Source organism: Cyprinodon variegatus, unplaced genomic scaffold (genome assembly GCF_000732505.1).
Source record: "Cyprinodon variegatus isolate N-32 unplaced genomic scaffold, C_variegatus-1.0 Scaffold823, whole genome shotgun sequence".
Classification (NCBI taxonomy): Eukaryota; Metazoa; Chordata; class Actinopteri; order Cyprinodontiformes; family Cyprinodontidae; genus Cyprinodon; species Cyprinodon variegatus.
Window position 1 is genome coordinate 81,778 of NW_015151276.1, and position 11,710 is coordinate 93,487.

The 11,710-nt window shown below is 40.9% G+C and overlaps 1 protein-coding gene across 1 annotated transcript in view; it reads left to right on the forward strand.

Annotated features, from left to right (window-relative positions):
• Window positions 1-11,710, forward strand: part of LOC107098932 (tyrosine-protein kinase HCK-like) — a 33,394-nt gene that overhangs the window by 1,664 nt on the left and 20,020 nt on the right. The window contains exon 2 of the mRNA XM_015396828.1: window positions 9,854-9,984. Within this exon, the coding sequence (XP_015252314.1) occupies window positions 9,862-9,984 (123 nt within the window). The 5' untranslated portion in view covers window positions 9,854-9,861. The remainder of the gene's footprint in view (window positions 1-9,853; window positions 9,985-11,710) is intronic.

Genomic DNA, 11,710 nt, shown 5'->3' on the forward strand with positions numbered 1-11,710 from the left:
CGTTTTTAAAAATCAATTTGATATCGGCACATGAAAATTATTTTTCAAAGTGTCAGAAATGGATAACAAAACTGCTATTTTCAATGACTACTTATTTTTGTCCAGCTTTAACATCGGTATCGATATCGGTTATCGGCTACATGAGTTTTAAAATATCGGCACATCGGATATCGGCCAAAATCCCAATATCGTGCATCCCTACTTCCTACCCCCCAGAAAAAAACCTGAGATCTTGCACTGTCAGGGGGGGGAATCCAGCATCGACTTCCCATCTGTAAAGAAGAACCAGAGAAACTTCTGCTTCAGCTGAGAGTCTTTTATATTTAGACGTGAGCATCGCAAACATTTCCTTTGGTTCATAAAGACTCTTTGAGATTGAAAGTGGGCGACAAACAATGCTAGATCTGTAACCCATGGTTACGCTAATATAATATCAATAATTAGAGTTTCTGCCTTTTTATATAGAGGTCAATGTCAGCTGAACTTGAAGCACATGGGTCAGATAAAAACAGTGGTTTAATCTGCAGCTCTGCCCCTCCCTCACCTGTTGCTAAGCACTGCCGGTCAGCTGACTGACAGAAGGCGACTTCTTTTTAACTTCACCTACAAAAACATCCACTCAAGTATTTGGAAATGTTTCCAGCTGTAAAAATGATTGCATCACATAGAAAGAGAAGTTAAAGCGCCCATTGGTTGAGGTTTCAGTCTGCAGACATTAAAGAGCCGACAGCAAAACTGAGGAATGTTTCTTGAAAATGAACTAAATTCATTAAGCTATAAAAGTCGTATTTTCCTGAAACTGTTTCTGTTTGGATTTTAGTGGTTTAGCAGCTTTGTGAAGCAATGTGCAGAAATGTGATATTTGAATAAATCTGATGTTTTAAATATTGAATTTCTGCATAGAATTATAAAAACATCCATTGGCTTCAGTTATGGAATGCGAGTTATTATGATTATGGTAAAGAAGCTAGCCTTTGGTGCCTTTGGTGCCTTTGGTGCCTTTGGTGCAGGTGTCCCATCGCGATTGGTCAGACGTGACCCTTAAAACAATGTTGGGGGGTTACATTGTTCTGAGATGGTAAATCATTTATCACGATTCATGCAAACTCTTAAGGAAATAAAAATAACCTAATTAATTAACATACATTTTATAACTTTCACATCGGGAAGGTCTTAACCAAGTTTCAGGAAAGTTTCAGAAAAGTCCCCCAGACCTGAAGGCAGCTCATCAAACGAGACACGATGGACGGTTTTTAGCTCATGATTGAAAAAAGAAAAAATGACTTTCTGAGGCTTGGAGAATCTGAAAAAGACGCTGAGGTGCAGAAACTTGGAGATAAAAAAAAAGGCTTTTCCTGTTGATCAGAGGCTAAATCAAAAAGGCTTCCTCGCTCACTCAGCTGATGGTAATGATATTGTTGTGGCCTGAGGCAAAAGGAAACAGGTACAAGCTGGCACCTCATTAACGCTCCAAAACATCTCCATCTGGGCCAAACTTCTCCACTAAAATCATCAGCGCTCTGCTGAAACAGCCTGGAGGCAGGATGGGAGGCCAGATTCTCCACTATGTGAACACAGCAGCTGCAGGGACCAAGGAAAAGGTCATTTTTGGGATTAAATGATTAATAATTAAGGTTAAAACTCTTCCATAAGGGAGGGTTTCCTTTTGCGTTGTGATTTTGGAACAATCTATTCTATTCTGTTCTATGATGAGGAAAACAGACTAAATCGGGATTACCTGTGGTTATCACGGCCATCCATCTGATGAACCACATTAATGGCCTACAAAACGACATGCAGAGCCGCTTTCCGCAGCGTTGCATTGATAGCAGCTGCAGCGTTGCATTGATAGCAGCTGCAGCGTTGCATGGATAGGAGCTGCAGCGTTGCATGGATAGGAGCTGCAGCATTGCATTGATAGCAGCTGCAGTGTAGCATTGATAGCAGCTGCAGCGTTGCATTGATAGCAGCTGCAGCGTTGCATGGATGGCAGCTGCAGCGTTGCATGGATGGCAGCTGCAGCGTTGCATGGATGGCAGCTGCAGCGTAGCATGAATAGCAGCTGCAGCGTTGCATTGATGGCAGCTGCAGCGTTGCATGGATGGCAGCTGACCTACTGAGACACTTTTTGTTGCCTTTAATAGCAGTGAAACCTGTTTGGACTGAATGTATCCGATTCTCCAGTACTTTGGCAAATTAACGAGTCATCTTACATGACTTAAGACCAAAAGATTTAATATTTTTAATGGTCCTGAATCAGCCTTTCCTAATAAAGCTTTCGTTAGACCAGTAGCGGAGCAGCAGACCTTTATCGATGCGGAGAACCTGCGTTCTGCAGAAATGATCCCTTTTAGCTCTGAGCTTTTGTCAACCGACAAAACGAATTCTGTGCACATCTGTAGCAGCACCTTCAGTCCCCCAGGTATGCCCAGGTTGGTGCGTTCTCTGTGTGATTCCAGGAGAAAACAATGAAACTCCTGCTTAGTTCTTCGCTTTTCCAGTCATCCTGACCAGTCAGAGCTTTTTAAACATCATCCCCAGCGCGTCGACACACTGATGTGCTGATCAGTGCTTCTCTTTGCATCACAGAAAAAATTATTTTCTGATTTCTAACCGGGATCCATGACATCATTCCCACTCAGAGCTTCTGATGCAATAAAATAAAGAAATAACATTATTGTTATTAAATGAGCTCACCTGCTTTATTCTTCTCACTTTATGTTTTATTTCAAGCACCAAAGCATCTATTGGACAATGCTTCAGGAAATAATATCAATGCAGCTGAGTTGTGTACTGTATGAATGATTTAATCCGACATTCATCTACGCTACAGGAACCGATCAATTAGATAATCAGAATCCCCTCTTGGTTTTAAGTATATTAATGGTTTCCTGTATCTGAACAGACATGGTTTGATGCTGATAGTTTAACGCTGTAAAAATGTGGGAGCTTGTTGTGACCCAGAAAGCCTCCATCTTTCTCCGTCCTGCTTTAGAGAAGGTTACGGCTGCAGGAGTTTATCGGGAGATTAAGGGAAAAAAGCAGTTTAAAGTGGGAGTGGTGGATGATTATTAACCTTCAAGGAACAAAAGTTTGTATTTATGTAATATATGTAATGTTTGTATCTTTGTCTTTTCCCTGGTTTGTTTCTATTCCAGGATCCTTACAGTCAAACCATCCGTTTGCTTTAGTTTAGTCACTTAAGAAAAGCTCAGTCACTTCATTGGATTATTTTAGACACATTCAACTTATCAGCTTCTCAATGCTGGCTTTTTTTCATCATCATATATTTCTCCACCAGCGTGCCGTTACAGCCTGCTGTTACAGCCTGCTGTTAGAGCCTTCTGTTACAGCCTTCTGTTACAGCCTTCTGTTACAGCCTGCTGTTACAGCCTGCTGTTAAGGCCTGCTGTTAAGGCCTGCTGTTACAGCCTGCATGTTACAGCCTTCTGTTACAGCCTTCTGTTACAGTCTGCGGTTACAGCCTGCTGTTACAGCCTGCTGTTACAGTCTGCGGTTACAGCCTGCTGTTACGGCCTGCTGCTACAGCCTGCTGTTACAGTCTGCATGTTACAGCCTTCTGTTACAGCCTGCTGTTACAGCCTGCTGTTACAGTCTTCTGTTACAGCCTGCTGTTACGACCTAATGTTACAGCCTGCTGTTGTGGCCTGCTGTTACAGTCTGCTGTTACAACCTGCTGTTACACTGTTACAGTTACAATATCACTATTACAGCCTGCTGTTACAGGCTGGTTTTGGTTTCTCATGGTTTCAGACCTACGGAGCATTTCAACATTTCTGCAAACTTTCTGCCAGCAGAGAAATAGAACTAAAGAAGGTAAGCAGAGAGTAGAAAAGAGGAGACAGGATAGGGAGGGTTAGGATTACTGGGAAATCAAAGCAGACGGAGGAGGATGAACTGAGGCAGAGTTCCTGATGTGGACCCCAGAACACCTGTAATGAGCTTTCAGACTAAGCAGGAAGCGATAACTTCTATCTAAACACTGAAACAAGCAGATTTCCAACCTTTAGCTGCAGGAATCTTCTTTGTTTTCTAAAACCTCCTGAGTTTGAGCTGCTATTCCTCATGATGTGGAATATTTTTAACAACTTTAACGAAAGTTTTCAGTTTTTACTCCATTTTTATGATGATTGGAAGCGTAGGATGACATCCAGGCTGGGATTAGGCAGTAACCGGGTCATTAATGGTTAACGGCGAGCGGCCTGCTTCCTTTCAGCTCTGAAGCTCAGGACTGCATCGTGTTTTAACGAACAGGTATTTTCTTTACAGACTTTCAGAATGAATCTTCCAGAGAAGGTGTAAAATTCACAGAGGCCTGGAGTTTGGTTTTATCTGATGAACTGAATACAGCGTTATATCACAGTAATAAAGCATCTCTGCCACACAGAGGCGGTTCTAGACCGGATGTACCGGGGGTCCAGGGGGGGACCAGCATGTTTTCATGGGCATGTTTATATTTATAAAATAAAAACAGGAAATGGGATTCAAATATATTAAAAGAGCTGCATGAAGTGAAATTTCTATTAAATTAAGTTTAATTAAAATTCTATGACTTATTAGGTTAATATACATTCAGAATTTAGGAATTTTACATATTTTTGACTTTAAGTTAAAATAATCATTTTCTATAAAATATGAATTAAAAATTAAAAATAAAAGTATTTTTTAATTTGTTTGGAAATAACATTCGGCAGATGAAAACTGGGATCCTCTCTCCATTCCGCTGAAGCTATCACCTTATTGTTTTTAAACAATTAGTAAAACAGAATTTTTAAAGAAAGAAAATAAAAATCTGTTCTGTTCCAGTGCAGATCATCATTAGAATTTCTTACAGGGGCCATAACAGGGGTACCAGCCCCCGTTGGCCCCTGTCTAGAACCGCTCATGCTGCCACAGAAATATTTAATGATGTTGAAAATGCATTTAAAGAGAAAACCCATAAAATAAAACAGTTTGATTTTATTTAAGTTTGTGATCTCGTGTGTTTTTATGCTAATTGTTCATAAATGATCAATATTTTAAATGATCAGTTTTGTTTCCTGTGACCTCAGTGATCCCAGTGAAACCAGCAGTCAGTCAGTATGAGTGGAAACAGCTGTTTCCAGATGTGTGTCCAAAGGGTAGAAAAAAATTTCTCTGTTAATATCAACTGTTTGCTATAATTTATATTTTAATCTCAGGTTTTCCCTAGCTATCGTTCAGGTGGTTGGATTATTTTAGGTTCTGCTGGTTCTGCTGCCGAGCGCCGCCATCGTTGAATAAGTCAACGTTAATAAGTTCTAGTCAGGGATGCAGAAGATGAAAGGTTTGATCTGTCAGCTTAAAGTCTCTGCCTGCAGAGCGATCAGCGAAGCTGAGTGGTTTAAAAAGCAAAGGTGAAGGAACTAGACGAAGCACCAGAACTGAAACCTCATCTGTCAGCTCCTTTCTACTCATGTAATCAAAAGTTCGGTTCTGGTTCTATAGAAGAACTGATTCTTCCGCAGCCGGAAGACGCAACATAACTTCTCTGTAAAAATCCCACCTTAAAATCTTTAATCCAGGTTTAATCTGGAGTTTAATGGAAGACTTGATTCTGGGGAAATGATTAAAATCAATTAATCATTTTAATTATTTCAACATCAATGCAAAACGTTCAGATGTGAGCAGCTTTAAATAAATGCCGCTGATCTGTGGTCAGTACCAGCAGAGCTGCACGAAGCAGGAGGACTTCTTCTCTTTACTGGATGAAATCAAAAGACAAATGCTGTTTAGGGGAAACATGGCGTCTCCATCAAGATGCATCAACATGATGGTGGAGTGACGTGTTATTCCACCTTTAGCTAATGCTACACCTTTTGGTTTTCACTGTTTTTATAAAAATAGGAAAATCAAAGCTTTTCAAGCAGGAGGGACACGAAGTAGAGAGAGATTTGATCCCAGCTGCGTTCAAAGGCTGCTTTTCCCTCAGGATCAGAGGAACGGTTGGTGCTGATGGTGCCTTCAAAGTCTGGGTTTCCTGCTCGTTCATGTTGGTTTTAGAAAATCCTGCTTCTGATGGTTCACACAATAAGTTAATAAAGTTGGCTGTGTGCTGAGAGAGTTTCGGGTGTTATCTGTTGATCGAGCGATAATCAAATAAGACGCCGCCATGCAAAGAGGAACAGAGGCCTGCCGAGGACTGACTGTCTTCTCTGCTTTTTTGTTTGTTTTTTCTCTAAATATTAAGTTATTATCCATTTTCCTTCATCTGAAATCAGTTTTCGCTTGAAAGGCGGTGCAATGCATGGATGAAGTTTAATCAGAAGACTCCCAGAAGCACCTTCAGGGAAGACGGATCAGAGGAGACAGAAAAGGGAACTTTTTTAGGTTAGAAAAGAAAAACTGAACGTGGCACTTCTTGGGTTTTTACACTCAAACGCAACATTTTCCATTTGCCTCAGCGCTGCACCCCTTTATCATTTGCATGCATTGATCACAGTGAATAATTTTTTAACTTGAGAGCAAATGTTCTTAACGGTTTCCTTGCATTTGACCCTGACGGTGCTGAGCGGAGCTGCGAACGCTGACTTCCCTCTGTCAGCGCCTTAATCTGCCTCTGTGAGCAGACGCAGGATTGAACCCGCGCCTCTCCCTCCATCTGTGCAGCTTTGCATGCAGAACAATGCAGCTTCAGACTCCTCCTTTATTCCAGTTCCTGCTAAACCTTGTTTTTTTTCACCAACAACTGTTGTTCAGTTTTATTTTCTTCATCCGCTTTCATATTTACATACATAAATACACAAATACATCCAGTATACAAAGCAGCAGATTTTGAATGCTAAAGGTCAGAGGAGGTGAACTGCTCTGCTCTGGCAAATATCAGGTGTTCTGCTGAAAACAGTTAATGAAGACCTAATGACATTTTTTTTTTATCACCTCATCCTGAGATCCAGCTTTAAACGTCCAGTAAAACAGTTCGATAAGCAGCATTATTAAAATCAGACCCATTAAAAATTATCTGGCAGCAATTTGATGACAAATTCTGCAAGCATCGATTCACCATTTGGCTGAAAAGGAAAAATTCAGCCATAAAATAATGAGCGACGACGGCTGCAGGAGGCGTGCAGCAGAGTTTAATCGATGCCGTTTGTGCAGAGGTGGGAAGGTTGATGTTTTTCACCTCATTGCATCGTTGCTAAGATGTTTGAAAAGCTTTGTTTCAATCAAACGCTGATCGCTAATAAACAAGATGGCCGCCAGTGGTTCCTTTTTATGTGGTAGAGCTTCGTGCCTGTGCACTGAAACTGAACTCTTTATATTCACACCTCTTTGCTTCTCTCCGCTGAAAAGATGCGAATTAAACGACATGAAAATCCAAAAAAAGCTCCAGTCAGTTATTGTGTGCTTCTGCTCAGCGAAACGTGAAGAAAGACGTACTTTGTTCCCTTTTTAGATAAATATATAAATACATTGTTCCTTCCGTTACACCTTAAAGGGGTGAAAATATAAACCTTTACAGGTCAATCATATTTGTTCATTTTTCCTAAAGTCTAACTGTAAGAGCCAAAGTTAACGGATTATTTTTTGTTTATTATTTTGGTGGCTCAGGTGTTCAGGTCTTCCCACAGCTGGGGGGGGGGTTGCTTAGGGGGTGTGGCCTCTTTTTACTTTAGAAGAAAGGAGTTTACCCAACATGGAGTTTGCTGAGGATGTTTTTGTCAAACTTTTCTATTAACCGTCATCGTTTTCATCGTCATTTGGAATTTTTTGAAATATAAATAAGAAAGAAAACGCAAGTGGGGCAAAACTTCTCAGCCAGCAGCTGCTCTGTTGGTGGATCGAAGTCGCTACACTAATTTCACACATTATTAAGACTTTACGTAAATATTGAAGAATATCTGCTCCAAACATTCATACTTTTTAATTTCCAGTAATAAATGATGTTTATCAGTTCATTTTGGATTTCTTAATTGTTTGTAATGATAAAAAATACCTAAAACTTTACATTTTTGTTATGCTAACTTCATTTCTCCTTTGAAATACTTTATTTTTTCAGTTACATTTTCAGTTTATAGCACAACTTCACAGCATTTTCTCTTTACATTCTGAAAATGTTTGTTTTATAGATAGAAATGATGGATGAAAGTCGCTCCTGTCAGTTCGCTCAGTCACATATCCAGATATCCACAGCGATGGATGATATTAGGACATGATATTAAATTTATAACGCTTGTCTAACAGCAGCTTCTGAAAGTCACTGTTTGCAACAGTGACTTCATGTCATCATGGAAAGTGCAGCAGGAGGAAGTTCGGACCACGCGGTGTGGTTGGAAGTGTGGTCAGCGAGACAAAACCAGAGAGCTGCTCTAAAAAGAAGCTAAATCGGTCAGGGTCAACAAACAAAGAATCCTTTAGCACAAAAATGTGACTTTTCTTTTCCTGTACTTCTTACATTTTGAGATTTTAGACTCTGGAACAAACGATCTGATTTGGATTCAATTCAGCACCTTTTTAGATGATAAATTAGTCGTTAAATGTTTTTTAGTATTAACAGAAAGAGAAAGAAACAAAAGCAGAATTAACATATTCAGCTTTTCAGCTGTAATCTGGAACTTAACCTCTCCTGTGGAACCAACTTCCAGTTTTAGTCCGTGAGGCAAACAACCTCGACAACACGTCACTTTCCAGTTCACCAGATCATCCAGTCAGATTGATTCAAAGTTTTCTATCTAAGGAAAACCAGCTGATTGCATCGACTCATTGACTCTTCAGCAATCCCTCACACTAAGCATGCTTGTAGCGACAGTGGAGAGGAAAAACTCCCTTTGAACAGGAAGAAACCTCCAGCAGAACCAGGCTCAGTGTGAGCGGCCATCTGCTGAGGCCCACTGGGGTTCAAGGAGACAGAAGCAGACATAGAAAAAGAAGCATAGATACAAAAGGCAACTGTCAACCAGCTCCACAGGCGGCCCCGTCCAGGAAACACACCGCCAGGCAGACGAGCTCCGAGCCAGCTCCCATGTCAGAGGATGAAGAGAGCACATCCAGTTAGTCACAGTCAGAGAAACAGGACTACACTGGAAAACAGGCCAAGCTCCAACATCTAGAAACAAAGGTGTTGATGGCAGCAGCACTGCTGATATTTCTCTCCAGGATGGAGTCACAGCCAAACAGGAACAGACCAGATGAAGCTACTATGAGAAAAAGCAGAGAGAGCAGAACGTAGAGATTGAACTAACAGATTCTGCAGAGTGGGAGAATAGAGATAGAATGATGAAAAAGGGGTCCCCTATGTCCTCCAGCAGTCTAAGCCTATAGCAGCAGAACTATAGAGATAGATCAGGATAACCTGAGCCACTCTAACTAGAAGCTTTATCAAAAAGGAAAGTTTTAAGCCTAGCCTTAAAAGTAGACAGGGTGTCTGCCTCACGGACTAAAACTGGTAGCTGGTTCCACAGGAGAGGAGCCTGAGAACTAAAAGATCTGCCTCCCATTCTACTTTTAGAAATTCTAGGAACCACTAGTAAACCTGCAGATTGAGAGCGAAGTGCTCTGTTAGGAACATAAGGAACAATCAGATCTCTGATATCAGATGGAGCTTGGCCATTTAAGGCTTTATATGTGAGAAGGAGGATTTTAAATTCTATTCTGGATTTAACAGGAAGCCAATGAAGAGAAGCCAGGATAGGAGAGATATGATCTCTCTTTTTAATATGTAGTTTTAAAGGATCTAGATATTAACCCAGATGATTCTGAACTTATGGATATTACTGGATCCACATTTACAGAAACCATTTAACTACCTGATTGTAATTCTTGATGTTTAAACGAGCAAAAAATAAAACCTTTTTCCTTGTTTATTGTCCTGCAGGCGGCATCATGGGCTGTGTGGGCTCAAAGAAGGAACAGAAGTCCACCAGCAAAGATGCGGATAACAGCGAGCAGCAGAACAGAGCTCAGGTACACTATGTCAAAGACCCCACCTCTGGAAGCAAGGCTGCTGTAAGTTGGAAAAGAACAAAGATCCTGATTTAGACTTTCAACAATGTAAAGTCACGGAAAGAAATCGTAGGAATGCAGATGTTTGCTCCACAGCCATCATATTTATAGTTTTATTGCTGCTTTTTATGGTGACTGATGTACAGTGATCATTTCACCAGTTCAGCAACCCTCATCCCAAACCGCAGCCCTCCTGTATCCATGTCGTCATCCAGTGTATAAATAATGCTGATTCATCAAATTTGGAGAGAATGAATCATCAAAGGCGTGCTCTCCGGAAATATTCAATCACAGCCCAGAGTCGATTCCTGCAAACATGTCCGACTCTAATGAACCACTACAGCTTCGAGCAGCCTCCTGCTAGCAGCTAACAGTCCGGAGAGTCAGATTAAAATTACGCCTCAATGTTTATGAAAGAAAAAGGCATGTCTGAAGCATCCAATGGGCTTGGATAATCCGTTGCACAGTCGGTTCTGAACCCAAACAGACCAAAACCCTTAAAGGTTTGACAGCAATGGGTGGAGATGGTCTGGTTGTTTAGTTCTGCGGATATGGGGGTGAATGAAACAAAGCAAAGATGTTAGGATTCCCAGACGAAAGTAAAAACCAGCAAAAAAAAAAAGAGATTATGTGAAAGTTGACAAAAAAACAGACATTACTGTGCTAAAACAAAGGGTGTACATCATTCCAGTCTGTCTGCTATCGCTAAACGTGGCTCTGAAAGGATGGAGTCGTATTGATCAAGACCATTAGGAAAGATCATTAGAGTCTCTAAGCTGTTTGAAAACGTTTTAAAGGAAAGTTTACGTACGATTCCAGATTTTAGAAAAAAACATCTGCAAAAGTTTAGTGGTTTTGTGCAAAAAAATGAGGAAGAGTAACGATGAAAAGGCAGAAACGGGCAAACACGGTTCAGAGAGGATAAGAACACAGTTCCACAATTTTCATCAAAGAGTCGACAGGAAGTCGCCTCCCTTTGTTTTCATTTCCAGAAAGACGCATGTCCACACAGTCTTAGCGTGTCCATGTGACTTATCGGGGGTTTGCATACTGGCTAGACTTAGCTGTGGCTGGTTATAGTTGCAGTATTACTGCGAGCGTGGTTCCTCTGGCTACTGCTTCCTGTGCGCTGACTGTAAGATCTCTTTCACCCTTAATGAAGAAAGAGGAAGTGCAAGAAGCAGAAGCAGGGCGCTGAGCCGGGACAAGTGTAGCGAGAAGTGTTAAGCCGCACTTCTTTATGCTGTAATAACGGGTGTCTAAACATGTAGACGTTACGTTCACAAACCAGGGTTTCACAGGGCTGCACCTTTTCCACACTTATCTTATAAAATTATTTCCTTTCTCAACTTTCTACACGGTTGTTTTTTGAAATTATTGCAAATTGTCTAAAAATAGAAACCAAAGGAATCCCATTTTTTAACCCTTTAAGCCCAGAGGGTCTTAGGAGCAAATATCATCTGAAATTACATGTGAATTCAAGCAAGTTCAGCTCCCAAAGTATAAATTGGAAATCCAATTGTTTGTATTTTATGACAGAAAGGCATTGAGGAATATTTTTCAGGTGGAACCACTATTTTAAATGTCAGGATGTCAAAATTGTTTCCAGAATAAACTCTGCAAAACACCAGGAAAGCCCATTTCAAACGCTCTGGTGAACCTGGGGACGCAGTCATGTGTCATCAGGGTGAACATCAGGGGGCTCAGGACGCAGCCCTGAGGGGAGGGG